We start from the raw sequence: 26495 nt of genomic DNA, 5'->3' as shown, positions 1-26495 counted from the left end.
ATGATTCATTTCACAGAATCACAAAAAGAAAGCCTATATACATTACCAAGCTAGAGCTTCTTGCTGTGAACTGTGAAAATGGGCTTTATTGTTAGTGTCTTTCCCACCTGCATGCAGCTGCTTTGTGGGTTTTTTGAAAGTACTGAGTAGCCAGAAGATAGTTTGCATGTCTTCAACAAAATATAATTTTGTTTGTTTTTTTTTAAAGGCCTATTTTGTTTCTTTTAGTAAAAATTTCTTTTTAGGTCTCTCTAGAAATTCCATGATGCCCCCTGGAGGTAGGACAGGCTAGCAAGGAGATGGTGTTGGGATACTTACTTTGTCATGGATGGCTGATAGAGACAATAAGGAAATTTTAGGCCTTCTGTGGAGAGAGAAAGTTTGGCAACTTCAATGACATTTTCTAGATTTGGGAACAGAATATTGGCAAGGACTGAACGAGTTTTCTGGAGGGTGCCATTTGCTATTAATAGAAGCATGCAAATTGAATAAGCAAGAAGGTAAGGTGGTCAAGGATAGTACTGGAGCAGGAACAGATTAGTGTGAGAGATGTCCCCTACTGCAGACAAATGTAGGAATCTGTCTCTCTGTCCTTCTGGTTTCAGACATCTGAAAGTCTCCAGAAAAAATATGCCATTCTAGCATGTGTGTGCATTGAGTGGTGACATATACATCAAGTGTTAACTCCAGTGGGATGGATAACTTTGTGGGATGGATACGTGGTTCAGTTTTATGAAATCCTTTGGCTGTGATCCCACACAATATTAGTTGTGTATTCTCTCTGTGATACCACATAGTATCAGCTTAGTATTTCTGTAAAGTTTTTTTAAGAACAAGATGTTATTTTTAATGATGCTTTTAAGTTGTACAGCCAGAAACGTAAGTTAGGAAATGCCTGTGGATTCAGGTGCCTGATGTGAATGCAGTTAATGTGTTTGTATTTCAAGCTTATCCTCTTAGTTAAGAGTATCTTGATCTGAAGAAAGTCAAAGAAGGTGTTATGTGAGCTAATGTCTAATCTGATAAGTTTTAAATTGCTATTCTGCTGTAACTGCCTGCAAGCCCGTCTGTGAGATTCCTATGATTTTCAGATAAAAAAAAAAAAAAAAAAGAAAAAGAAAAAGCAACATTTGACTTCTTGGGGCCTTAGGTTAATAGAATATTGGGATTCAAGATGATGATGAACTTCATGTCATCTTAGAAAGATTTCATGCTTGTTTTGATTTGCATTAAATCCAAAAGTGATACATCTATACAATATAAAACTTCATAATATTTCAAATAAAGTTCTTACCGTTAGCTATCTTCTGTGAGAATCTTAGTTTTAACAGAGGGTTGTGTTTAGTAGTTACATCAAAGGATCTTAATGTGTTCTACAGTTAAAATCTCATTCTCTGTATTACGTTCATAGGAAAAAGAGGCAGAATATCTGTAATTTGATGAAGGAGTCAGGAAGAAGAATGTAGTAGACCCATTTCTCTGCTACAAATTATCAAGGATAAAAGTGCACAAAATTTCATACTAAACTTGATTATTAGGGGAAAATTTCATGAATACTTTTCTTAGTGAAGACCAAGAATTATACAGTATTAACCACATTTTCCTCACTACCTGAATATTTTTGAGGAAAAAATGGTATAAGAAAAAAAAGTCACCAATTTTCATGTATTTGTATTCATTTGAGAAATAGGGAGTACAGATAAGCCAGAACTGACATATATAGAAAGATACCAGGTTTGCTCTCCCATTTCCTACTCTAACATAAGAACTTTTAAAACATGAGGAAGTGCATCGGAAGCAGTCTATTGTGTCTTCTGACTTATGCTTTTAAAGACAAATCTACATCAGAACTAATTTTAAACTATAAGCAGAACATACTTCATGTGAAATTGAGTACTGAACATTTCAGTTACCGTGTTATTAATGTTGGAGCCATCTTTACAACTGTATTCTACATCATTCATTATATACATACATAATATCCAGTGAAAGCAATGCACTACACAGTGTAGTGGTAATTACTGTCTGTACTATTTCATGATGTCATAGCAACTGCTTGTCTGTATTGCCCTTTTTTGAATTATTTCTTTTGTAATTCTATTGCCATTGCAATTTAATAACCAAGCAGAAGCAATCTTTAATCTTGTTTGAATTGGGAGGAAAATTTAGAGGTAGGTTAAAAATGAGTTAACTTTGCATTGCAGAGTTGCCTTATTTTCTCAAACGATTACAAATACCTGTAACATAACATGTAGGGGAGGAAGGTATTGCAACAGTTACTTCACACCAATGGGGCTGTACAGCACCAGTCTGCCCAGCTGTGGTGATTAGGCTATATGTACCTTGCTACTGCTAGCTATAGGTAATCTGTTGTTGAGCGTAGACTTCCAGTATCAGGGAGGAGTGGTATAATCATGTTCTTGTACTCCAAGCCTTGCAGAACATGTATCCTGGTGGGAACAATAGCTTTCCTTTTAACTTCTTTGGTCATCACAAGCAATGTATATCAATGCTTGGGCATCTGATTCAACAGTAAATAAGTCTTAATGCCCTAAGGTAATGTCAATTAAAAGGAAAAGAAAAGCAATTTTTCTGACATTGCAGCAGAATATTATAAAGTATACTGCAGACATAATGCTTTTGTTTCTTACTATAATAAGGTGTTCTTGCCATCTGCCTGAGTGAAGGAGTCCTACTTTAGTTCTCGGTGATTGAAATACCTTGCAGACTGTTGCATTTTGTTTTAATAGTGTTAAAATAGTGGGGGTTTGTTAAAAAAAAAAAAGTTAATAGGTGTGTTAAGGGAAATCATCTTCAGACCACATACAAGATACTGGTACTAAAGTATATTTTGTGTATCGTAGATATCAAATAGGATCGGTCCTAGCTGAAGCTATAGCACATTTTCCTTAACAGCTTTAATGTTAGAATATGACAGAGCTGTGACCAGTCTTGTGCATTACTTCCAATTGTCTGGTTTAAAGGAAGCACAGTTCATTGCTTACTAAGACTGAACAATAAGAATACTGAAGATGTAGCTACTTATGTGAAACGTGTGTTTTTCTTTTTGAAATTCTTGGAGCTGCATAAATAACAAAGGAATATGACTTTAAAATGTCTTTACTAAAAATCTTGGATGAGCTTAGGGTTTGCAGAAACTTTTTGGAAAGCTTCGTCTAAAGGATACAGTTCTGAATAAATTCCAAAATACTTCAATTTAGAAACTACCCCTCCTGTGAATATGATCAATCTCCATATCATACTAATCACTTAAGGAAATGAGCAGGTGGACAGTAATGAAAATAATGAGTTCTAAGTATTAGAGAGTCAATTATTGCATTTTTACAGAATTATTTTTAGACTTCTGCTAATGTACTGTTGCTTAAAAGTATAACAGCAGTATGATGTTCAGAAATGTTTTCTTCCATCAGATTTCATTTTGTTGGAAATACCTGGCTATAATGTTAACAGGATACCTTAACCTAAAATTTAGGGTTGAATTTTCTGCATTAGGCCTGCAACCTAAAATTTAGAGTTTAATGCTCTGCATTAGGCTGCAACATTCTGGATGCTGTAATGGTAGGATTATCAAACACATTGCATTTATCTGCTAAGTGATGGTCACAGTTGGTTTAAAATAGGCTATAGAAAGCTTTTACAGGTAAAAAGGTAGCCAAAAGGCAGCAAAAGACAAAAAATTGAGAGAGGATGGTTTTTGAGGTTGGAGAGTAGTAATCCTTGCCTGAATCCTTTGACGTCTTTTCTAACAGTCTCAAAAAGCATGTCACAATCCCAGAAATTGCACTTTTTCTGCTTACCTGAATATTGTGACACTGCTGTTTACTGCCTTTTGTGTTCAGACCATAATGTATATAAATTCAAATAGGATCTTCATTTGTGTTGGTATTTAGTGCAACTGAGAGTACTACTGACAAAAAAAGCAGACAGGATTAAAATGGTGTGTGTGTTGCAACCATTGCCATGCTGGGTGCTAAACTCATACTTAAATAGTTCCAGGGCTACCAGCAAGTAGATAAATTTCTAAAAATATTCTCTTCATGTCTTGTTTGGGGTAAGGGAGTAACATCAGCATGATTAAAATGAGATACAGATCAAGTATTTTAACACTTAAGTTTGTCATTTTTTTGTGGTAGTATATATGACATTCATTCAGTGCCAAATTCCATTGTTTGGTCTTCAGTTGAACGTTATTTTATGGAAAGGTACAGATTTCAATGAGAATTATTCCATCAATATTGTTTCTTCAAAGGCTTTTTTATTTAAAGTTGCTTTGAGTAAGACTTGTAGATCAGCCTTTTTAGAGGCTGAAGTTACTTCTGCATTCAGTATTTTTAGGTCCCATCAAAGCAACTTGAGTTCTAATATCTACCAGTCCCATCTTACTAGATTTAAGTGGCTTTTTTGTTTTGTTTTTTTCCATGCAGGTACTGCTCATTATTCACCACGAGTGTGGATCTGAAGAAGAGTTAATTACCTCTATTTTTTTGAGTATGTTTATACTTCAGATACACACAACGTAGCCTCCTTCCCCATTAGATTCTTAGAAGGTAGTTATAAATTTTTTTCTAGTATCCTTCTTGTGGCTTTAACAGTTATGACCAGTAACAAAATAACCTATTCCTTACATTTTGGGCAACTGCATGCCAATCAGTTCACTTAGAACCTCCTGGAGGTCTTTCGCATGCCAAACTTTAAAACTGAGTGTGTATTTGTGGAGGTAACTATGTTAAAAAGAAATCTTTTATTAAAACTTAGGGATTTTCCCATTCACTAGACTTTGGAAAATAAGTATTACATAGGTTTGGAAATCAGTTATGTGAGCCAAGTTTGCTACTTCTATTTTAAAATTCAGTTTGTACTACAGTCCTGGGGGAAGAAAATCTAGCTGGGAAATTATAAGACACTTTCACAAATTGTTTCTAGATATAGTTAGGCTATTGTATAAATTATTGTATAAACAAGATCATATTATGTCTGTTAAAAAGCTAGCTGAAGTTTCCTTCTCTAGCAAAACAACTACTAAATAGTATGAAGTCTCTGCATAAATTCAGTGTCTAGAACAATAATATGCAATTTCTATTCGTAAAAGTACATCTTGTGTATGGTTTAGATAAGTGTTTGTTTTATTTAGGGTTGGAAAAAGGAGAGAATTTTGGCTGAATATCCTGATGGAAAGATAATAATGGTTCTTCCTGATGACCCAAAGTATGCACTTAAAAAGGTATGGTGAAAAGGACTGGACTTGTATACCTTACCTTGTTTGATGTTTTCGTATAAGTAATGAGAATGTTCACAGTAAAGTTTGTATAATTCACATGTAAGCAATTGAAGTTGGACTCAGAACTGCAGTGGTTCTGTAGCTTTTTCCACAAACAGGTCAGACATCTCACTCTTATGCACTGCTGCTCTCCTTATAGAGAGGATGGGTCTGAGTAGGAATGGAAGGCAGGGGTGGGAACAGCATCAACCAACTGACTTTTTAAATTTTTTTTTTAATATACTTGCTGAATGTCTGCCAGATATTTTATATAACATAAACTTCCTAGTATATTTAAACCAACTGAAATGTATTGATTTTATTGCACAGCATGAATATGGCACCATTCTCTAAATGACTTTTGGATAAAACCAGATTTAGGTGGAAAGTAGCCTCGAAGTCATCTAGTCCAGTCCCATGTCCAAAGCAGACTCAGCTCTGGTTATGATGCATCTGACAGTTTTCTAAAACTTCTACCACTGGAGGTTTTTCTGACCTCTTCAGAGTCTGTTACAGCTTCTGTAACAGTAGGAGATTTTCACTAAATGTCCAACAGAACCTCAGTACTGCAATTTAAGCTCTTTAGTGCTAATCATACTGCCATAGCTGTAGAAAACACCCTTTTCCTCTTTGCAACAGCTTTTTTGTGCCTGAACAAACTAATTGTTTCACCTTAAGGAGATTGACGGGATGTGCTGGTTTTTAGTTCATACTCCTAAGTAATGTTTTATAGAGCTCTGATCATTGTTGTACTTTCCTCTAGGTTATGTCTATTTGTGCCATGTCTCATGCCTCTTTTGAAACTCTTTATTTAAAACTGGGCATAGTACACTAGTGGAGACTTAGAGCAGCAGGGTACTTTGGTGTCTTGCTGGCTAGCCTGTGTTCATACATCTTAATATGGCATTACATTTGTTTTTTCAGTAGCATGTCATTGATTCTGTTTAGCTGGGGATTTGCTGTGACTAACGGATGCTTCTTTACAGTACCACTATCACAGGATGACAGAATGGTTGAGGTTGGAAGGGACCTCTGGAGGCAGAATTGATGCCTAAGACAGCTCTTTCTGATGGCATGACTGTACTGGGTTTTCTTTAGACTAACATAGAATTTTTTAAGTTGCTGAATTGAAAAGAAATGATGAATTTTCTTTTTACAATATTTAATGCAGATAAGTTTTATTAAGTTTTGTTTCTCTGGTGGTACTGTCTTAATTTTAGTACATTCATTGCACATTCATTTTTTACTAAAATGGCTGAAGAAAAAAATTACTTTAAATACCTAAGTGGGGCAGAGGAAAGGAAGACTGTAGCAAATGAAATAATTTAGGATAGAGTTCTCTGTAGTTCTGTGTGGTTAAAGTTGAAAGAATCTACAACTGTCAAGAACCATGGATGGCTGACTTCAAGAATGATTACTTAGTGTTTCAAATTGGCTAATTGGACTTGTAATTAAAAGACTGGTACCTGAAGGTTAGATGAGAAAGTAGAGAGTAACTGATACCATGCCTTTTAAAAGTTATTTTAAAAGCTTTTTTTTAATCACAATTTCCATGTGATCAGTGCTAACTTCATATATTCATAGCATCAGTAATTCTAGTTTTGCTTTAACTAATGTAACTACAACATGCATTAAAGAAGCTTATGCAATTTAATGCACCACATAGGAAAAGCTACCTTATTTCTGTCTCATGTGAGATGACAGAGGGGTGATAGAGGCTGTTTCAATGCCCAGTTGTAGGTACAAGAATCCCCCAGTAAAATCTCAGCTCATGCATAAACTTTTGTTCACATTCATGCTGGAGTTTATATATTTCTTCTAAATTTGCTAATATTAACTAAAAATTTTATTTTTAGTTTCAGTTACTCTTTGCAAAGCTAATGGAAGAGCAGAAAGCTTGAGGAAAGAGACAACAGTTATTCATTCCTTTACAATAAATGCATATATTTTCTAGCCGCCTTGGCACTGTGCTTGCTATCATCTGCTTAGAACCCTTAATGGATTAGTTCTTTCAAGACTTTAAAAATAACAGACAGGAAACCTTTAACTGAGCTACTGAGCTCATTTACTTCTAGAATATCAGAGTCCACACTTTGATTATCTGCATTCTCTCTATTAGCCTTTGCCTAATTGAAGTTTTGACTTAATGGAAGCTGACTTAGAGGTCCCTACTCTTCCTATTTCCGGCCAAGTATTATTTAAGGAATGTTTATGTGGACCAATGTGTTGCAGGTCACTTAGAATGATCCCTGACTTCTGGAATAGCTTTCAGTGTTGTAGATGCCTTAGTGCATTTTTACAGATCTGTAATTTTTATGTAAATTTATACAAACGTGTATTTACATGTGTTTCTTATGCAGCATTTAAACTTATTTTGACAGGTTGAAGAAATTAGAGAAATGGTAGACAATGACTTGGGATTTCAGCAAGCTCCACTCATGTGTTACTCTAGAACTAAAACTCTTCTTTTTATTTCTAATGACAAAAAAGTTATCGGCTGTTTAATTGCTGAACATATCCAGTGGGTAAGTGATTGAATTGGAGAAAGGCAATCTGTGTCAGTGCTTAGTGACTCTGTTCTTCAGACATTCTGAAACTATAGAATTATCTTGGAGTTTAAGTCTACCCATTTAGCAAATAAGTATTCCATGTTTGCCTTTTCCAGAAATGAAGAGACTTTTGGTGGCAGACCATTCTGAAATGTAGTTACTCGTTTTTGTATAGTTGACACTGAGCTGAGACACATGTACGGTATCATACGTGGCTAAGACCTGCTCATCTAAGAACTTGCTTGCTGCAGCTGAAGGGTGGAATTTTTCTTTTTCTGCTATTCTTATGCTAGCTTTGGCTCTCCTCTTGCTTGTTGACAAGCAGATTCAACTTCCTGCCTGGCAGAAATCCAACATGGATGAAAAAGTGCGTACTCTATAGGATTTGAGTTGAATCACCGCAGGGTCAAACAGCTCCACAGAAAACGGAAGCGGAGGGCAGAACTGTGCAGTGAAGAGCAGGACAAGAAGCCATACTGCCAGTTGCAGTACTAAAAACTGATGTCAGAACTTTGTCACATATTCTGTCTGTTGCCTTGTAAACTGTGGTGTTTTCTATTGTCCCTTGGGAGTAGCAGACAAGAAGCAAAACAATCTTAGTCAAAGTCAGAGAAATTGATGCAAACACTTTAATACAGATGGTAATAAGAATTGGATTATTTGTTGCTGTTATTTTAAATCAGATAAGCTTTACAGGGTTTTTTGGTTTATTCTTTTATCATCTGTTCCAATTTTGAAATTGTTAAGAGAAATTAAATGAGACATAAATATGCAGTCTTTTTGGCAAGGCATTTTAGCAAGTAAGTATGTTTAACTGAAAAACTACGCAAGAATTATTTTATTTAGTCATTAGTGATGCTTTTATGAAGTGACAAATATTTTTTACATCACTTGCAGGGCTACAGAGTTATAGAAGAGAAGGTTCCAGAAGTCAGTTCAGAAAACGAGAAAGTCATATTTGAAAGACAGAAAGCATGGTGCTGTTCAACTTCTCCAGAACCTGCTATTTGTGGCATTAGTCGAATATGGGTATTCAGCATGATGCGTCGAAAGAAGATTGCTTCTCGGATGATAGAGTGTCTTAGGTAATATAAACAAAGTTCCTCAGTTACATGTGTTTTAGGTAGAACTCAGTCCAAGACATTTATGGCTTTGTGTGTCTCAAGCTTGTACTTTTAAGCTGCTGGTGATATTGGGGATGTAGATCTGAGCACAGTTGACAGTTCGAGTATTATGTGGAGTTCAATAACCAACGTCGGTGTTCTGCAATAGCTTGTCTTTAACAGAAATCTTTCTGCTAAGTGCAGTTGTAATGAGTCACCCTAGCAGAATGCCAATGGGCTTGGGTAAATTCCTCTGAGGTAATTATGAGGGAAGGAAATGAGACTGTCTTTGGTCAAAGTGTGAGATTACCCAAGCATTAAGGACTGGGACCTAACCATTGACTGAATGTCCATTCCTTAGAGGTAGTAAGGGGGAGAGAACAGTGATGAGTATACCGAACTATTTGATATAGTCTGGTGGCTTCCAACTGTATTTTTTATTTTTGCTTTACTCGGGTTCACTGAGCCTTTTGAGATATTTTCAATTTCCGTGGAGCTCTAATAGCTGATGATGAGTGTGTTCAGCTGAATGCTAAGTGCTAGATCCATAAAAGGACTCAAACATCCGCGCTACTGTTTAGATAACTGTTAAACATGTTGAATCTTCAAACTGTAGGTTTCTTCCAGTGACATTGCCTAGAAGTTTAAAAGCCTGTTCAGAGTAATGCCAAGAACCACCCAAATCTTATTACTCCTGGGTTGTCAGGTTTGTGCTACGTGCCTGGCTAGACCCATCTTGTTGGAGTTTGTGGCACAGGTACTGCTGTGTCTGCCGATCCTCACCCTCTTGGGTATTTGGAAAGCCTAGCAGAGCTATTCTGCTCTGCAGAATGCGTCTTGCCTGGCTGGTGCAGCAACTAGAAGGTTCTTATCAGATCATGTTCTGTCTGAAGTACCGACTGTAAAGCTGTATTCAGATAAGCAAGTTAACTTGATGCTTTAGTTTTATTTTTGGCTGATTTTTAACTGTGTATTCAGTAGCTTCCTATAAACTATTTCTAAAGGAAAGATTTCTTCTGCAAAGTGATGCTGGAATCGCTCCCTCAGTTACAGCTCTAAAGGATCTTCAGAATCAATATTAATGGTTTGTTGCAGCTAGCGAGAAGAGGTCTGTTTTCCTCTCAGCCCTGCACTGCATCTTACCTTTTGCTGTGCTCTGGTGCTTCTTTGGCCTCCATTTGCTCATTGCTATGTTCATAGGAAACAGGCGCACCAAAAAGAGCTTTGTATTGTTCTGGTGCTCAGTTGGCTTGTGGAAAGGTCTGATGAGCTCTAGAGTTGGTGTAAACAAGGGAGCCCAGAAAGTTGCAGAAGGCAAAGGAAAGGAGTGAGACTTGCTTTTTGATGGCAGTGAGCAGTTAGATCTGCTCAACTGCCAGTGAAACTTCAACCTAAATGTCTTTCATAGCAAAAGGTAGTTTGAACAGGATGATTCTGGTCACCAGCTAAATCGTCACTTCAAAATGTTGAAGGCACCCTAGCAGACTTTTAAGTCCATTTTGAGAATGTCTGCTCCGTTTCACTCAAGCTTTCACAGCTGACCTGGAGTTGCAAAAACCTGGTCAGTCAGTCTTAAGAACCTTGCAAAATCATCTTCCTAAATACAGTAAAGAGAAGGGAAGACAGCTGGTAATAATTAAAAAGGATTTTGTTCCTATTGTCTTTTCCTCAAGATTTAACGGAGATGTCCGTATGATCGAAGTTCATACTTGCTCTGCAAGTACAAGCAAGTTTATTTTATAGGAATTAAAAAACTTAACTTTAATGGGAGTTTCTTCTGTTTCCAAGCATAAATGCTACCTCCTCCTTCCCTGATCGAGGTCTTAAAGCCTGAGATCAATTTTCTAAATTTGCTCACATAGCCATCCAGAAAAGTACAATGGTATCCTTTCTCTCCTCTTTCTTCAGATAAGAATAAAACATACCTAAAATACTTTTTATGAAGTTGTTAAGCAAATTGAATTTTCCTTTTCATGTAATTGTTACTGACAGTGTATCACTTATGAATTATGCCTTGAGGTTGTGTTCTTGGTTGTTCTAAATGAATCCAAGATGTGCTCTCATCTAAATGTAAATTTTTTTTTTTTTCAAACCAGGAACTTGAAATTTCATCAGGTCCTTTCAGCCCCCTCTATAAGCACCCGAACTTGTTTGTAGCTTATGTTTTCATTCCTAGTGATTGTAGTCATAGTCCTAGCAGTGTCTTTTCTATGAAGAAATAGTTGGAATGAATTCAAACTTCTTTCTTTTTTAAAAACTCTGAAATTGAACTCTTAATCCAGCTTGCAAGTAGTTTCCCTGTATGAACATGGAATCATAGAATCATTTAGGTTGGAAAAGACCTTTAAGATCATCGAGTCCAACCATCAACCACGCCCACTAAACCATGTCCTGAAGTGCCTTGTTCATGTGCTTTTTGAACACCTCCAGGGATGGTGACTCAACCACTTCCCTGGGCAGCCTCTTCCAATGACTGACAACCCTTTCAGTAAAGGAATTTTTTCTAATATCCAATCTAAACCTCCCCTGCTGCAACTTGAGGCCATTTCCTCTCATCCTATCATCACCAGCTTCCTGACAGAAGGGACCAGCACCCACCTCACTACAACCCCCCTTCAGGTAGTTGTAGAGAGTGATAAGGTCTCCCCTCAGCCTCCTTTTCTCCAGACTAAACAACTCCAGTCCCCTCAGCTGCTTCTCGTAAGACTTGCTCTCTAGACCCTTCACCAGCTTCATTGCCCCTCTCTGGACACGCTCCAACACCTCAATATCTTTCCTGTAGTGGGGGCCCAAAACTGAACACAGCACTCAAGGTGCGGCCTCACCAGTGCCAAATACAGGGGAACAATCACCTCCCTGCTCCTGCTGGCCACACTATTTCTGATACAGGCCAGGATGCCGTTGGCCTTCTTGGCCACCTGGGCACACTGCTGGCTCATATTCAGCCAGCTGCCAACCAGCACCCCCAGGTCTTTCTCTGCTGGGCGGCTTTCCAGCCACTCTTCCCCAACCCTGTAGCGCTGCATGGGGTTGCTGTGACCCAAGTGCAGGACCTGGCATCTTCTAAAATACCAAAACTTCATAGAAACCCTCCCAGAACAAGTGATCCTCCTTATCATTTGGAAGGAGGAGATAGCTCATATAAATAGAGCCATCGCCTCCTAATAGAGCTGCTTCCTTTTGAATGTCTGTGCCACATAATTAATGGTTTGTGGCCTCATAGCATAAATATTTTTACATTATTCCCCTGAGAGTAATTATCTGTTTATTTTTCTTTCTTCCCCCCCCCTTTTAAACAGGAGTAACTTCATATATGGCTCATACTTAAGTAAAGAAGAAATTGCTTTCTCTGACCCCACTCCTGATGGAAAACTCTTTGCAACGCAGTACTGTGGCACCGGCCAGTTCCTGGTATACAACTTCCTCAACGGACAGCACCAGACTTAACTGCTCCTGAAGGAATTCAGTTTTTATGGGGAGACTTCTGCCAAAACACGAGTGGGTGCAGACGTTCAGCAGAAGCCAGGGCCATTTTTATTACAGTGAACTCAGGACTGGTAACAACCAAAAGGTTGTGCTATTTTATTAAAATTGTAAACAATGCAGTAATAGGCTAACTTTTTGTTTTTTTAAAAGAAAGATATTTTATTAACTTTTACAAAAGTTTGATTGTATTTTATCTAGTTAGTCATGTTTACATGCAGCAGAAACTTGTTCATATAGTGGACTGTAAGCTGATGCAAAGACTCTAGTCTCGCTGACGAGCACATCCTGAAGTTCTTAACATGGTGATATACCAGTGCTTCTCGGTACTGTAACGCTGATCTCCTACTGCCAATCCCAGCAGCTGGGTGAGGCCGCTAACGGCTGCTTGCTTGACAGAGTTCAAGGCTGTGCTCAAGTACATTGAGGCAAGAAGCGTTACAGTGCAGTTGGGGGCAACCACCCTCACAGACTGTATGGTGGTGTCTGGGGCACGTTCTGGGCGCTATGAGGTGTAAGGGAGTCTACTCAGTGTTGGCAGCGTTGGAAACTTGTTCTACCCCTCTCCCCTGCTCCCCCAGATTAGTTGCAGAGTAAAAGGTGGAATGCAGACCCTGAGGACTGGTGTGCTCGCTCATCATTTTTCTTCAAGTACTGTACTGAGTATATAACTTTGTTAGTGGACTTCACTTTGATACTTGTCGCTCCTTCATAAATCTCTCCTCTTTTAAAGGGTTTGTATGTTGAAAAACTGCTGTGGCCTTTCTTGATCTGTACATAATGTAGATAGATTAAAAATAAAATACTTGATAGCTTTTTTAAAGTTACTCTGTATTGACACTAAGTGTGAATGAATCTTTTGAATATTTCATACTTTTGCATGTGAAGTATCACCACAGTGGCTAACGGCAGGCTCTGGAGAACACCATCGCTGCATTCCTGCCTGCCTGGGGTCAGAATTCCTTTTGTGACAATGCATTTGCATTGACCCCCCCAAGGGTCAGCTCTCCTGTAGCTCCAGATTCATAACATCCTGATGCAGCATTTGCAGTCAGGTGAGGGGTGATGCCTTCAGCCTTGAATAACAGCTTAAAACCTTAATTTAAGTTGGGAAAGATTTAATTAAATTTAAAATTATGGTTTTTTTTTTTAATTTTGGAATCTATGGTGTGCAGTTAGGATACACTTGTTTGTATTGTGCTGTCCTTAGCTTGGTCTAGCGCTAAAGCAAGGAACTCACACCACCTCTGGAACATTACTCAGAGTACTTAAAACTGAAGTAGCTGACAGGTGGTGAATTCAGGTCTGTAGAGGCTGCTGTTTGCAAGCTGCAACTTGTGATTTTCAAGGGGATGGTGAGTGGACTGCAAAGGGCCATGTCAAAAAAGTGATGTGGGTTCACAGAAAAGCTAAAGGTGATCCTTGCTGGTGGGGTCGGAAAGCAAGAAGTGCTGAGGTCCTGCTGCTGCTGCTCTGAAGTTCTTGCCTGAGCAACACTGAAGCATGGCCAGACCCAAGCCCATTTTCCAACTCCTTATAGTTAAGGGGGCTAAAAGTTGGTATTTACAGCTTGTCTGCCTCCCCCTGTCATCTGTTTGAAACAAAGCTACTCTCCCAGGTCACAGGTACCCAGCTGGAAAGATCTCCGGCACTGGCAGCACACAGAGCTAACTCCGTAAAATCAATACATGGGATTCATGTTAGCAGCCCGAGGTGGGTTTCTCAGGGGCAAGCACTGTTGTGTGTGAAGAGAGACAGAAAGGGCATGCCCTGCACAAAATACCAGCTGAGAGAGAGGCAGTCTTAAATGGTAACTTAATATATTCAAATTTAATGAAAGCACATTATAAACATACCATAGCCACAACATCAGACAGTTTCAGTTCATAAACAATAACATGAGGTAGACTGACTAGTGAAGCTAAATTCACCAAGTTTTTGGTTAAGAAAACTTTACACTAGGAAAGCAACATTTTTAACCTCCTTCCAAAAGTCACAAAAAGCAATTACATAAGTTAAGCAAAAAGCATCTGCATATGATTCTTTAAATCTTAGTTTACATTCAAATTTAACCTGTGAATAGACAAGAACAGCTACAGGTAAAATATAACGCTGGCCAGTTGAATACATTCATAAGAATGGCCTTGATGGTGAGGCTTGAAACCAAAATGGAACAGCAATACTCTAGATGTCTGACAATGGTCTCCTTCCCAGGAATTCACAGGCAGCCAGTTAAAGTGTTTGGTGGGGACAGGCCTACACCTTCTGAGCTGGTTTAGTGTGCTTTGGCCAAACTGTGACTGAAACTCCTTCCTTTCGCACCAGAGTTAAAGAAATGGGTTCAAAAATGGTCAAGACAGGCAAATACGCTGACTTTCTGACTGCATTCTCAACCTTCAGGACAATTTAGCACTGCTTCACCAGAGAGTTAGCTCCTCGCAGTAGCCTCAGCACCTGGAGTTTTAAGAACTTAGTGCAAACATCACATACACAAACAAAAAGGAAACCATTTTTGAACATGTAATACCTGAAACTTCTACACCATGCTAAGACTCAGGGTTGGCCTCAAGCCCTTCTGGCAAAACCAGAACTACTGGAATACATTCAAGGTGTGCATCAAAAGCTTCAAGAAGCATCCGTTATGTCCCTACTTCTTCCAAGTGTTAAAATAGATAAGGCAGGTTGTGTCTGAAGGAAAACAAAAAATAGATTTACAGAAATGGGTTGTTCTATCTGAAATTTGCTAAATTTACAGCATCAGAATTAAGCTACATTAACACAGACATATGCAAACCATTTTCCTTTAGCCTTTGTCGAATATATTATGTTTTTTCATCTGTAAACATCTCTTTTCACAAGATAAAAAAAGTTGCTCAATTAACACTATGCATAAAAAAAAAATGCAGCTTTGGCAGGTCCTTCTCCAATGAGTCACAGCTCAAGTACAAAGACATGTTAATTTCATTGCTTTTTGGGGAGTAAACTGATGTTCCTGAATCGCTTTTAAGAATATGCTGCATTTGTCTTTTTAACAAAGGGGTCACGAGGTGCAGGAAGATTATTATATTTTTTTGTATGGAAACCTCAGTGGGGTAACCCATGCTAACTGCATGAATAGAAGAGAATACTGCTACAATTTAACCCTGACAACCAACTGCTACTGCACTGAGTTCATTCTGGAACAACTTAACAAGGATCAGTGACATGCTTGTAAGTAGAACAATGTGCAGCTACCTCTACGACCAATATTTACAGAGGTTAATCAAAAACTAAAGGGCTGACAGTGTTAGGTGATGCATTCAAAGATCTTTGCTGCTGGACAGAGTCTCTCCTGAGCAGTCCCAGTGCCCTGGGACTTCTCCCCTGCCCTCCCCCCGGAGCTACTGCAAAATACCTTCTCTTTCCCTCAGGTCCAGCTCGGGCATCATTGCCCTCCTGCACATTTTTTGGTATGTTGCTTCACACACAGGTATGACTTGACAGACCTAACCTCAGCTCTGCAGCCAACTGGAGTTGAGTGAAAAGGACACGGAGAGTAAGTTGCATACGGCCCACCACAAAGGCACTGGACATACAGTAGGACTCATTTCCATATGCAAAAGAGGATGGACCACAGGTTTTCAAAACTCTGATGAGAGTGAGAAACTGAAGGTGATTTGCTGGCAAGTTGTTCTGGCCTCTAACTGAGGAGAGAGAATCTACCTGAAGCCTTTTGCTTTGTCCCTGGAGTCGAGGAGGTGGTGCCTAATGGGGTGAAATAATGGTGCTGGGAGAACCTGGGTGCACAGTGCCTGCCATGCATTAGCTGATTTGTTCAGGCTTAAGTGGTAAACTTTGAACACCTGTGGAAATTTTGCCAAAGACAGTTTCAATACATACACAATTACAAATTTAAAACTAACACTGCACAGAGAACAAGACTATTCCTTTTAATACAAATATCTATGTTATATTGTAGTTTCAAACCCCTGAGTATTCCTGTACCACAGTACAGAGCTGAAGAGACACGGTGGGCTCTCCTCCACACATCTTCAATAAATTCCACATGCTGGGTTGCGCTTCATGTAACGCATTCAAGCTAGCAGCTGCTGAGAGCAGCTTCTTCCCCTAGCTCAGCTGAATATAAAAAGGATTCTTCAACCAAATTACATCCTCTTCCTACATCCTACAGCTTGGGCTGTGTGATTAGTGTCGGTAGTTGTGACTGATGTGAAAATAACCGGAATCCAGGATCCTTTAAATTGTAACTGATGTGGTAATTTTACCCTAGGAATAAAGCCTACTTCAGAATTGTGGGGAATCCTTTAGAGCAGTCTAGATAAATATTGGTTGCACTTTGCTCCACAGTGATTGTACTTTTTTTTAAAAAAGAAGTTCTTTTTTTTCTTTGTTAGCGGTGTCTTAGCGAAGCTTATATATGGCGTCCAGTAAGAAAATAGAGTGGTTTGTCATCACTACTGTTAGCGGTTTGAAATTCATCGCGAAGTCGGAACTGCCACTCATCTTCCAACTCCAACCGGACTATCGTCTGTCGTAATGAGCTTCTGTCTTGACATATGACACACAGGGTGGCACCTTCAATTGAAAAGCATGTTAGATTCTTAGAGTACAGTAACAACTCTATTTCCTTCATTCCTTTTCCTAAGATATTTTAAAGGAATCTCTGCTGCTTGGTAGGTAAAAAGAGTATTAGAAGGGTCTGTCAACAAGCAGCCTGCCTAGGCTCAGGTCAGTCCCGTGAGCCCTGGGACAGAGGTGCATGTGTCCATTTGTGGGAAGACACGGACAGGGAGAAGCAAGCGTGGTGTGGGTCTGCTCTGTATTGCAGGACGTTGCTGCCTGACTGGTGTTAGTATCATCAACCATAGCAGAGAGAATGTTAACTTGAGTCCAAGATCCTTTATCACTACTGATAATTATGCCAAAAGAATAAAGCCTACTTTTTTTGTTTCATGGGACATTTGGGTTTGTACAAGGTCAATGATGAAATTCTACTAAGCCAAACCAGTCTCATAACTGACTCTTGAGAAAGTTGGCTATGATTTCCTTAAGTATGAGAGCTCCCCTTGGTAAAGCACTGTAAGAAGAGTAACAAACCAAATTCCTAATTTCTCTGGCTTAAAAAACTTGCAAGCTTCCTTCCACCAGACTGCGTAGTTGTTTAATGAGCAGGAGACCTGGACACCTTCAGGGCTCTGTCTGTTCTGTGCTCCAGCCCACACACCTGATACATGGAAGGCTCAGGTTCAGATCCCTCCTCTGCTTGATTTGAGCAGGGGAAGACCCTTCCTACCAGGCATCCACTGCCTGTTTTTTGTGAAGAAACTGCCCCTTGCCAAAGAAACAACAAAGGAAGCGGCCCCTATGGCTGCATTCAGCCCACATCAGCTCTGGGGGCTTGGTGATGGCAGCACCATATGCACCACGGCTGCTGCACAGCTGCACCTTCCTGCACGGCTCCTGCGCTGTCCGGGAGGGCAAGCGGGTGCAGGAGCAAACTCCGAAATGCAGTTCTTGGGACTGGCTCAGGGTCACCCCCACTGCCCACCCCTCCCCATGCACTATCATCTCTCAGCACAAGAGGGAAATGGCCCAGCCGTGCCGCCACAAATGCATTGGAGCTCTGTAACACACTTTAGCATTACTGAACACCTATGGCAATTTGCTATTTGTTAGTACTAAGACAAAAAGATGAAGAAAAGTTTTGACGAGGTTTATAAAGTTCTGGCAGGGGTAGACCCCGTCATCCTCCAGCTGAGAGCTGCCCCGAGCTACAGTACTGAATATTTATTGCCATTATAGACAGATTACTAGAGCAGAATTTCTCGTCTTCATCAGCAACACCTATGCTCTAAACTCTCAAGTTGCTGACTGCAAGATTCACTGACTGATTTCCATGTATTCTTGGTTTTTTGCACCTATTTCCATTTGATGTCACTTTAAAATAATTTAATGAATGTAATTTATCAAAGCTTAGCAAATGTTCAATTACTTGTACTTATTATCAACAGGAACAGAAGTTTTATACACTGCCAAAAGTGTATAATACACTCCATCTATTTCTTTTGAAAACAATGGCAGCACTAACTGTGAAAATATTGGAGCTGCTTAATGAAGCTGGTTATTCCTCTACCTTTCCCTTTTCCTCCGTGCTATTACTTGGCAGGAAAGCACCCAGGATGCCCAGCAGAGCAATAAGATTACCTTTCAGAAACCTGAACCGCTTAAGGAGGTCTGCACCAACAAAGGAGTCACAGAGATAAAGCAGAAGTCCACTGAAGAACACCCCTTCGCAGTTGACGTTGACTGAGTGTGGGCGGGAACTAATATAACATATAGCCACCTGAAACAGAAGGGGAAAAGAAAGGAAGGACTTCTGTGTTAGAAAATGCCTAAGTAAGACTTTAAGTGGAATGGAATATAACTTAGTGATAACAGGTGATTTAGCTGGTGCTGGTAAAAACACAATCCAACAAGAATGCAGTATTGAGCAAACTTCCCCTAGGAAACAACACAAGGGACAAACTTCTAGATTCAGATTTGGTCACCAAGTCTGCAATATGTTATTTCAGGGCTCTCTGTAATTCAGTTTGATTTTCTTTTTCTCTGTGAATTACCTGCTTATAACAACTGTTAAGATTATTTAGGTTATTCTAATAAAGGATACATTTGTCAAACACAGTAAGCAATTCCATGACTACTGAAACCACTGAAACTTGAGTTCCTCTGTTTCAGTGCCGCGATAGCTGCTCTGTATCAAAGGGTTTCTTCTCTATCCTGCCACTGACTTCCATAAAATTTGTCAGAACAAAACCCCTGTTAGACTTTCACCCTGCTTGAGACCCAGTTCAAACTGACCAATGGGTTCAAAAATTCTGATCTCCTTACCTACAGACATCTAAGACATACTTGCAAAAAACTAGTTTCCCTAGAAACCCAGGTTCATGAAGAGAAAAGCATCTAAAATGAGAGCTGCATTACAAAGATGAGCTTTGTCCCTCAGCGAAGCAAGCCACCAGAAAAGGGTCATATCAGAAACTCTCTTAGCCAAAACAAGGTTGTTGCAAGGACAAATCAAACACAGGTGATAAAAGGCTGTATGGGTATGACAGTGATCTAAAAAATTTTGTGGATAGTTTTTGTTCAGACAGCTAAGCAGTACTCCAAGTTCTGTCAAGAATGGCATCACTTTCAGGTTTTTGCTTCATATGAAATATTATTTCAGACAGACATGCCCAATTCCTTTGCAGATCACATCAATCTATCACAGACCTCTGGTCTCTAGCCACACCAGCCAGCTAGGAGGCTACACTTCCAACTCTTCCAGTGGAGTTGGGCCTTTAGCTCCGACAGCAGGGTCTCACTTTTTGAGACCAAAGTCTTCAAACTCTACCCTTGATGCTGAGGGCTCATAAAAGAAAGGGTTTTCAAAACAAGACACATGTTGAAATAAAGGTTTACATTTAATGGTCCCCATTACTCCTGCAAATATTTGGTACCTCAAGCCCGATGTTCAGGTAGCAGTCAATGGCCAATACCGGGTTCTTGAAGTTACGAATGGCCTTCGGAAAGAGTTTGTATGTCGCATGTTGAAGAAATTTCTCCAGGAGGAACTGAGATGGGGCTGCCAACAATGTATGCTCACTGTCAGGGGCACAGACGTACTGAAGAGGCATTATTGGTGCCAGGCTGTCCGAAACCTGCAATGAAACCAAGGGGAGCCCCTTTTAACCCACCTACTCAGTGTATCTTCTCTGCAGGAGTTCCTCTAGCTGGGGAAGGGATCACCATGACAGGGCAGGAAGAGAGAGAAAGCTGGGGGAAAGAATGAAAAATCCCAGCTCTATTTTGATATAGCACCACAGCACAGAAGTAAATTAATTAATTGTTCTGTGGTTGCTAAGTACTTCTGTGGGTATCTGCTTGCCTAAAGAAGGGACATAAAATAGGGAGTTCAAATTGTCACAACACCCTTCATCCTGCCTTACTCCTGGACAGTATAGGAAATGACATCCTCCTTGTGTGGAGTCATCCACAGAAAACGTTTTCTATGGAGTTTTCTCATAGGCCAGTCCATCACTACAGATTCCACTGCAATCACAAGAAAAGGAAAATTCAGAAAATGACCTCCCAAAATACTCAAATCTGGGGTTTAGTCAGTTAAATCTGAAATACAGGGGTGAGTTTTTAAGAGAGACATGGTGTGGGATGTGTTTAAAACCACCAGGAACACAAACTATAAAATTCCTAGATTAAAACCAACCCTTTGAAATATAACTCCATTTATGGCACAGCTGTAACATACACTGTATAAAATATTTGGTATCCCTACACCATTTTTATAAATACTTGGATTTCCTGGGTGGATTTCAGAAGGTCCCAATTTTCAGTGACATTCCTCAGGTCTCTTTTTGTCAGCAAGTGCAAGGACTGAAAGTCATCACAAACCAGCAAACACCGGAAACTAGTGGCTGTGCTAAAATTTTTAAAACCAGGTCCAGTACAACTTGCCTGCTTTTGATCAGAGTGTATGTCAGCAAATTCTTCCTCTGTCAGAGATACCACTGAATAGCTAGACCAAACTCTTTCCAATCCCAGTCCATCTTCTAATAGATTAGGAGGATTATTGTTAGTAATTTATAATTAGCAAAATATTTACTATTTTCTACTTCTGATGTGGCAGCCCTACCACGGAGTAGGCCATGAATGTCAGATGTCAAATAAGCACAAAATAAATCTAAAAGGCTAGAGAATTCATTATTTCTAGGGGAAACAGGTCCTGATTTTACCCATTATGTACAACGGAGCATACATCCACACTCACCATGATTTTTGGCTTAACGACAAAGTCCTTTTGTCCTCCAACCTGAATATGTTTCTTCATGACACTGTAGTTGTTGAAGCGGCAGATGAGCAGGCCGCTGCTGTTTGTCCGCAGATTAAAATCTACATCTTCACAGAAATACCTAGACATTAAACACAAGATCACTAAAACAGCTGTGTGGCTGCTGTGTGTGAGCAAGCATTCACACACCCATGGCTGAAATGCACTGGAATGGGCTCAGCAGAGATTTCTGGAAACCATCTGATATGGTGCCTATACAAATTCTCTACGCAGCTCTGAAGACTTATTCCTTCAATGTGCTCCCGGTGTAGGAAAGCAACTTCTGGCCCTCTTAAGACCAAGCAAGTCCTCACTTTTCAGTCCATCTGTATGCATCTTCCCAATACCAAGTCTGGCTAGCCCTCTCATCCTCGTCATGTACTGGGATCAATCACTTCCTCCCCACCCTTTCCTTTTTTATTTTCTCCTTCTTTTTAGTTCTTTTTTATATATATAAACTGAGAGAAGCTCTGCAGTGACCAACCTCCATTTCTGAACAAGCCAGTTCTATATGACATATTTTTTGATGAACTGGAATCAGGGGATAAATGCGGCTTTGACAAATATTTGGCTGTGGGATACAAAGCAGCTGAAGACTTAACATTTATCCTGTGCTATTTACAATGTAATTGCTCACTTCTGTGGGCTGATTCCGATCTCATGATTCAACCAGCCAGAGAATGTGAAATCAAGAGCTCTGGAAGCCACACCAGACCCCGGCTTGCACTGACAGGCTACAATTCCTCCCTCAAATATACAGGATCCCTTAAAACAGCAGCAGGAGACCAGGGCGAGATGCCCCAGAGCCACTCTGTGGCTAGCAGAGAGAGGGTTTATTCTACTCACTTGCCCAGGAAGGGGGGGAATTGGATATTGCTTCAGTCTGTGATGAGGACTAGCAGTAAAGCCCAATGATAATAACAGTGCTTTATTGCAAATGCTTTAGGATGGAGTTTGGTGAGGAAAGGAAAAAAAGGAAGGAAATAGTGGGAAGTTATTTATTCATCTGTTTTTATTGCAAACCCAAGTAGCAACAGGGAGGATAGCTGACTGAAGGAAATACAAGGAAACCCTCCTCATAGCATTTGACATAGCAATGGCTCAACCATTTCCTATACCTCTTGTTCTTAGTCATGTGACAGGCTCCTGCCTCTTCCAGAGACTGGAAGCTGGGCACTCTTCCTGTGACTGATGTAATTTTGGCTTCTTTTTTCTATTTTTGGTCTCCTGGTTACTTTTTTCTCCTGAAATTTCTTCTTTCTCCTCTGCCTTTTCAGTCTTTTGTAGCCCTCCCTTGCCCTTGCCTCATGGTCTGTCTCTCCCAGATTTTTTGGCTGATGGTAAGTTTAATTTGATGCCTTATTCATTCAGATGCAACATATATCACTCTGTTTTTTATTTTTGTGATTCTGCGCTTGTTACCTTAGACAGGATCTTTCTATTTATCTCGACAGCATTCAGAAATATGGTGACAAGATTCTTATCATGCCAGCATATTATTTTACCACTTAAATACATATATTGCCTACCTGTTTAGATCATATTGCACATTCTGGGTCAGGTCTATGTTGAGCAGTATAAAATCATGCACGTGGCACCTGGAGAATGGAGCCTTTGCTTTCCTGACATTCAGCCTGCTGTTCCATTTCTGAACACCCAGTATTGCATAATGAACAATTTTGGGGGTAGCTTCAATGTGTTGGAGGACGCTCTTCAGAGACACATTCTTGCTGGAACCCCCAGGCTCCAGGGACTGGCTGTAAAACATGATCATACACAACATATAAACATAGCTTATTATTTTTATACAACATACACTGCATATATATACACATATATGTGTATACAAAGGACCATAAAATTCCATTAACAATTGAGAGTCTTTACTCTAGATGCTGTAAAAATATATACATAAACACAGACTTTCTAAACAACAGCCAACTAATCTTATCCCATCAATTTAGTCATTATAAGAAAATGGGCCTTTCAGCAGAATAAGGTCTTACACAGCAATTTAGAAAGGGAAAAGGAATCACCTTATGCACCATTTCTGGAAGGCTATTTTCTCCATAATGGACAGCAAAAGCACTGAGAAGAGCAAGAGCTTAATGCTTTCTAAGAAGCTAAAGTTCCCCAAATAAACTGTTTTCATTGAGAAACATAAACTGAATCAAAACAAATCAGGGAAGTAACATATTGAGAAATCACTCAAATAGTCACTAAAAGCAAGACCAGCTTTAGGCAAAGAACAAGCCCAAGCAGAGGTACTGACTGTGGGACACAGATGCAAGGGTAGAGCCAGGTGGGAGTGTTGCAACAGCAGGAGGTTGGATGTTGGTGGTCATCAAGACAAATCGACAGCTTCCTTAGTGCTCTGAGTGAAAGAGCTGATTTTTTGCATTTTAGACAATATATCTAATGTCTCAGTGTACAGTTCCTGGGCTATCTGAATAATAATTGAGTGAATCATGACCTCTGTGAGGCCCTTTGGACAGGCAGCCTGGTGTTTTTACATCAAAGCCACTGCTGAAAGCTGCTTTTGCTTAGCAATATTTCAAGTATGTTACCAGCAGTTTCAGCTGCCAAACTTTTCCAGTTGTCTGGACTTTCATACTCTGTCAGATGCTAGAGATGAGCCTAAGTCACAGGTGTGCTGCTGTCTGTGCTGGATCAGTGCAGGGACCCCAGCCCTGGGTGGTTACTTACCTTGACTGTTCGTGGACGCTATGCATGTTCCACAAGACGCAGGAGTCATCCATGACCACAATGAATGGCCACACGCACTGGCGCTTGACTCCCAGTTCCTCCAAGCGGTTTCGTTCCAGTTCTAGATTGTGGTAGGAAAGTTCCTTAATAAGAAACCTGGCAGCCCCTGAGAAAATACCATAAAGAAGACATATGGAGATCTTTATTAGACTTTATCACTCTCTCTTCCCAGAGAAAGACTACATGAGCATCTGCAGTCATTACCCCTTATGAACTTAGTGCTCGTAACATCTTAGTTTAAAAAGAAATCAGTATGTCCCTTTTTCAGTGTGAGTAAATCTAAAAGACAGATACCAAGAAGACTGGACCTTTTAAGAGACTCTGCAGAACATGATTTTGTGGGCATTAATAAAGTAACTTGAACCAAGAAGGAGCTGAGATTCTAAAACTGAAGCTACTTAAAACTTCTGCAGGAAAAACTCAGCATCCATGAAGTCCAAAGTTCAAACCTCTAGTGTTCAGCTGCAGTTAATATTTAGCTTTGGCTAACTAAAAAAGTTGCAATTTGAAAAATCACGTGTAAAATGTCTAGAATAAACACAGCAGGGCTGAGTAAAATGAGTGAATATGGTGTATAAAATATCAGATTTAAACTGAGAAGGCAGTGACCAATACATGCATTCCATGTCCCTAATAGCAGTTCTTACACATCATTGTATTTTGCACAGATATTGCTGCTATTATCACAGCACAAATGTGAGGAGGTGCTGCAATGTTTTCTTCAACCACATGATCCACATTGTCCAACATGGATTTTGATATCTTCACAGCAACGCATTGATAGAGTTCTTACCAACGCCAGCATTGTTGAACATGCCTGGCAGGACAAGCATGATGTGGTTGGGCCAGTATTTACGGTAGAGCGGCATTTCATATTCCTTGACTACAAGAAGGTGGAGGTGGCTGATGCCTTCCATGGCATGGTAGAGGTTCAAGAGGCCATGTTCATGACGTCCACTTGATGGAGTGAAGATAGGACTCTTGACTGCATTCAAATTCTGCTGGCACAGGAGATATTTTGGTAACATTAGGTAAAAAGCAGGTTATTCCTGATATGGATTTTTATTTATTTATTGTTCATACTGGATTTTAAGATTATTGATTATTGCAACACATATGAACTGGACACTAGGAATGCAAAAAGGGATGATTGTCCTCAAAAACTCCAATTCTAAGGACAGGAATTCTAAGGCAGGAATTATGCAAAGGACTTTAAAACAAAAAGAAAACAAAACAAACAAAACCCAGCCAACCACCATTAATTTGCAAACATGTGTCAAGTTAACTGCATTCAGCATACGTAGCCAGCAGATGGATAAGAGCAGCACACGCACCTTGTCAGAAACAAGTGGGAGACGCATGCTTTCTAGATGCTTTCCCTGCTTGCTGAAGACAAAATGATTCTCTTTGGACTTAGGGATTATAAAATGCAGTTGAACCTCTTCTCCTAGCATCGAGGATGAAAATGTGAATGCATGCAGAGTGGAGTCGGATATCTGTAAACAAACAAACAAAAAAGATTTGCAAGCAGGCAACACAAAGAGTATATGACAACCTGCTCTTACAGTCACAATACTGGAAACCATCAGAGAAAAACATCCAAAACATTCTCTTTCAGTAACTGAAGTTAACTCTATTATGTTCTCATTTTCCTCTACCATAAGCCACATTACTTAGGCATGTAACTGGCCTTGATATTAAAAGAATCAGCTTTATGTACCAGTAATGATCTTTGGCCAAACTGGACTCTTCTGAAATCCATTTCAGCTGGAAACTATTTATCAATATTCTCAAGAAGAAGTGAAAAATACATATCTAGGAAACAAACTGTCCAAATAAATTTTCCCAAAAGATTCAAAGAGCAGTGTAGAGTAAGGGTGCACCTCCACACAGAATGCACTGCCATTCAGACACCTCAGCAGCAGTGTGGCTGCATTAGTATGGTATTTTTCCTGTGGCAATACTCTTCTAAGCAGCTAGGTAACCAGAGCAGACCATACCACTAACAAGACTATGAAGAATTTGGGTGAGCTTAAGTTTGCACAGCGCTTCACTGAACCATGTAAGTGTATACAAAGTGCCTATGTATCTGATAAGATTTCATCCTACAGAAGCATTTGTCTTGCTACAAGGTCAAATCATTTACTCTTAGCAATCAGCTTTCTCTAATCTTTAGTAAAGAATTGAAATAATTACCGTAAGTAAAGCTGAAAAATGAAAGGGGCTTTATTTAGGTTCTGTTAAAGCATTTAAGAATCTCTCTCCCTTCATAATGCTATCCAATGACTCCCCTTTGGATGTGTAATTTCTCTGAGTTCAATTATCATAATTCTATATACACAACTCACACTTGCACATACAAGTCGATATTTATATTTATGACTAGTTGTTATGTTTGACCATATGCACAAAGATGGGTGGAGGGAACAACA

General features: G+C 39.6%; 2 protein-coding genes across 3 annotated transcripts in view; one reads left to right on the top strand and one right to left on the bottom strand.

The window, feature by feature from the left end:
* ESCO1 (establishment of sister chromatid cohesion N-acetyltransferase 1) overlaps positions 1-13226 on the top strand; it is a 35113-nt gene extending 21887 nt beyond the window's left edge. Inside the window, exons 9-12 of one of the 2 annotated variants that reach the window (XM_010574311.1) lie at positions 5153-5242; positions 7660-7803; positions 8725-8912; positions 12230-13226. In XM_010574311.1, the coding sequence (XP_010572613.1) occupies positions 5153-5242; positions 7660-7803; positions 8725-8912; positions 12230-12377 (570 nt within the window). In that variant the 3' untranslated portion in view covers positions 12378-13226. Of the gene's footprint in view, positions 1-4445; positions 4569-5152; positions 5243-7659; positions 7804-8724; positions 8913-12229 lie in introns of those variants that run through there. The other variant, XM_010574313.1, reaches the window with a different exon arrangement.
* Positions 13227-16707: 3481 nt separating this feature from the next.
* GREB1L (growth regulation by estrogen in breast cancer-like) overlaps positions 16708-26495 on the bottom strand; it is a 64433-nt gene continuing 54645 nt past the window's right edge. Inside the window, exons 25-32 of the mRNA XM_010574310.1 lie at positions 25398-25559; positions 24857-25061; positions 24004-24169; positions 22827-23054; positions 21238-21379; positions 19913-20113; positions 18618-18756; positions 16708-16988 (exon numbers count right to left, since the gene is read on the bottom strand). Of these exons, the coding sequence (XP_010572612.1) occupies positions 16825-16988; positions 18618-18756; positions 19913-20113; positions 21238-21379; positions 22827-23054; positions 24004-24169; positions 24857-25061; positions 25398-25559 (1407 nt within the window). The 3' untranslated portion in view covers positions 16708-16824. The remainder of the gene's footprint in view (positions 16989-18617; positions 18757-19912; positions 20114-21237; positions 21380-22826; positions 23055-24003; positions 24170-24856; positions 25062-25397; positions 25560-26495) is intronic.

Source organism: Haliaeetus leucocephalus, unplaced genomic scaffold, assembly GCF_000737465.1.
Source record: "Haliaeetus leucocephalus isolate CR32 unplaced genomic scaffold, Haliaeetus_leucocephalus-4.0 Scaffold428, whole genome shotgun sequence".
Taxonomy (NCBI): domain Eukaryota; kingdom Metazoa; phylum Chordata; class Aves; order Accipitriformes; family Accipitridae; genus Haliaeetus; species Haliaeetus leucocephalus.
Note: the sequence above shows the minus strand (reverse complement) of the source record. Positions and strands in the feature narration are given on the sequence as shown.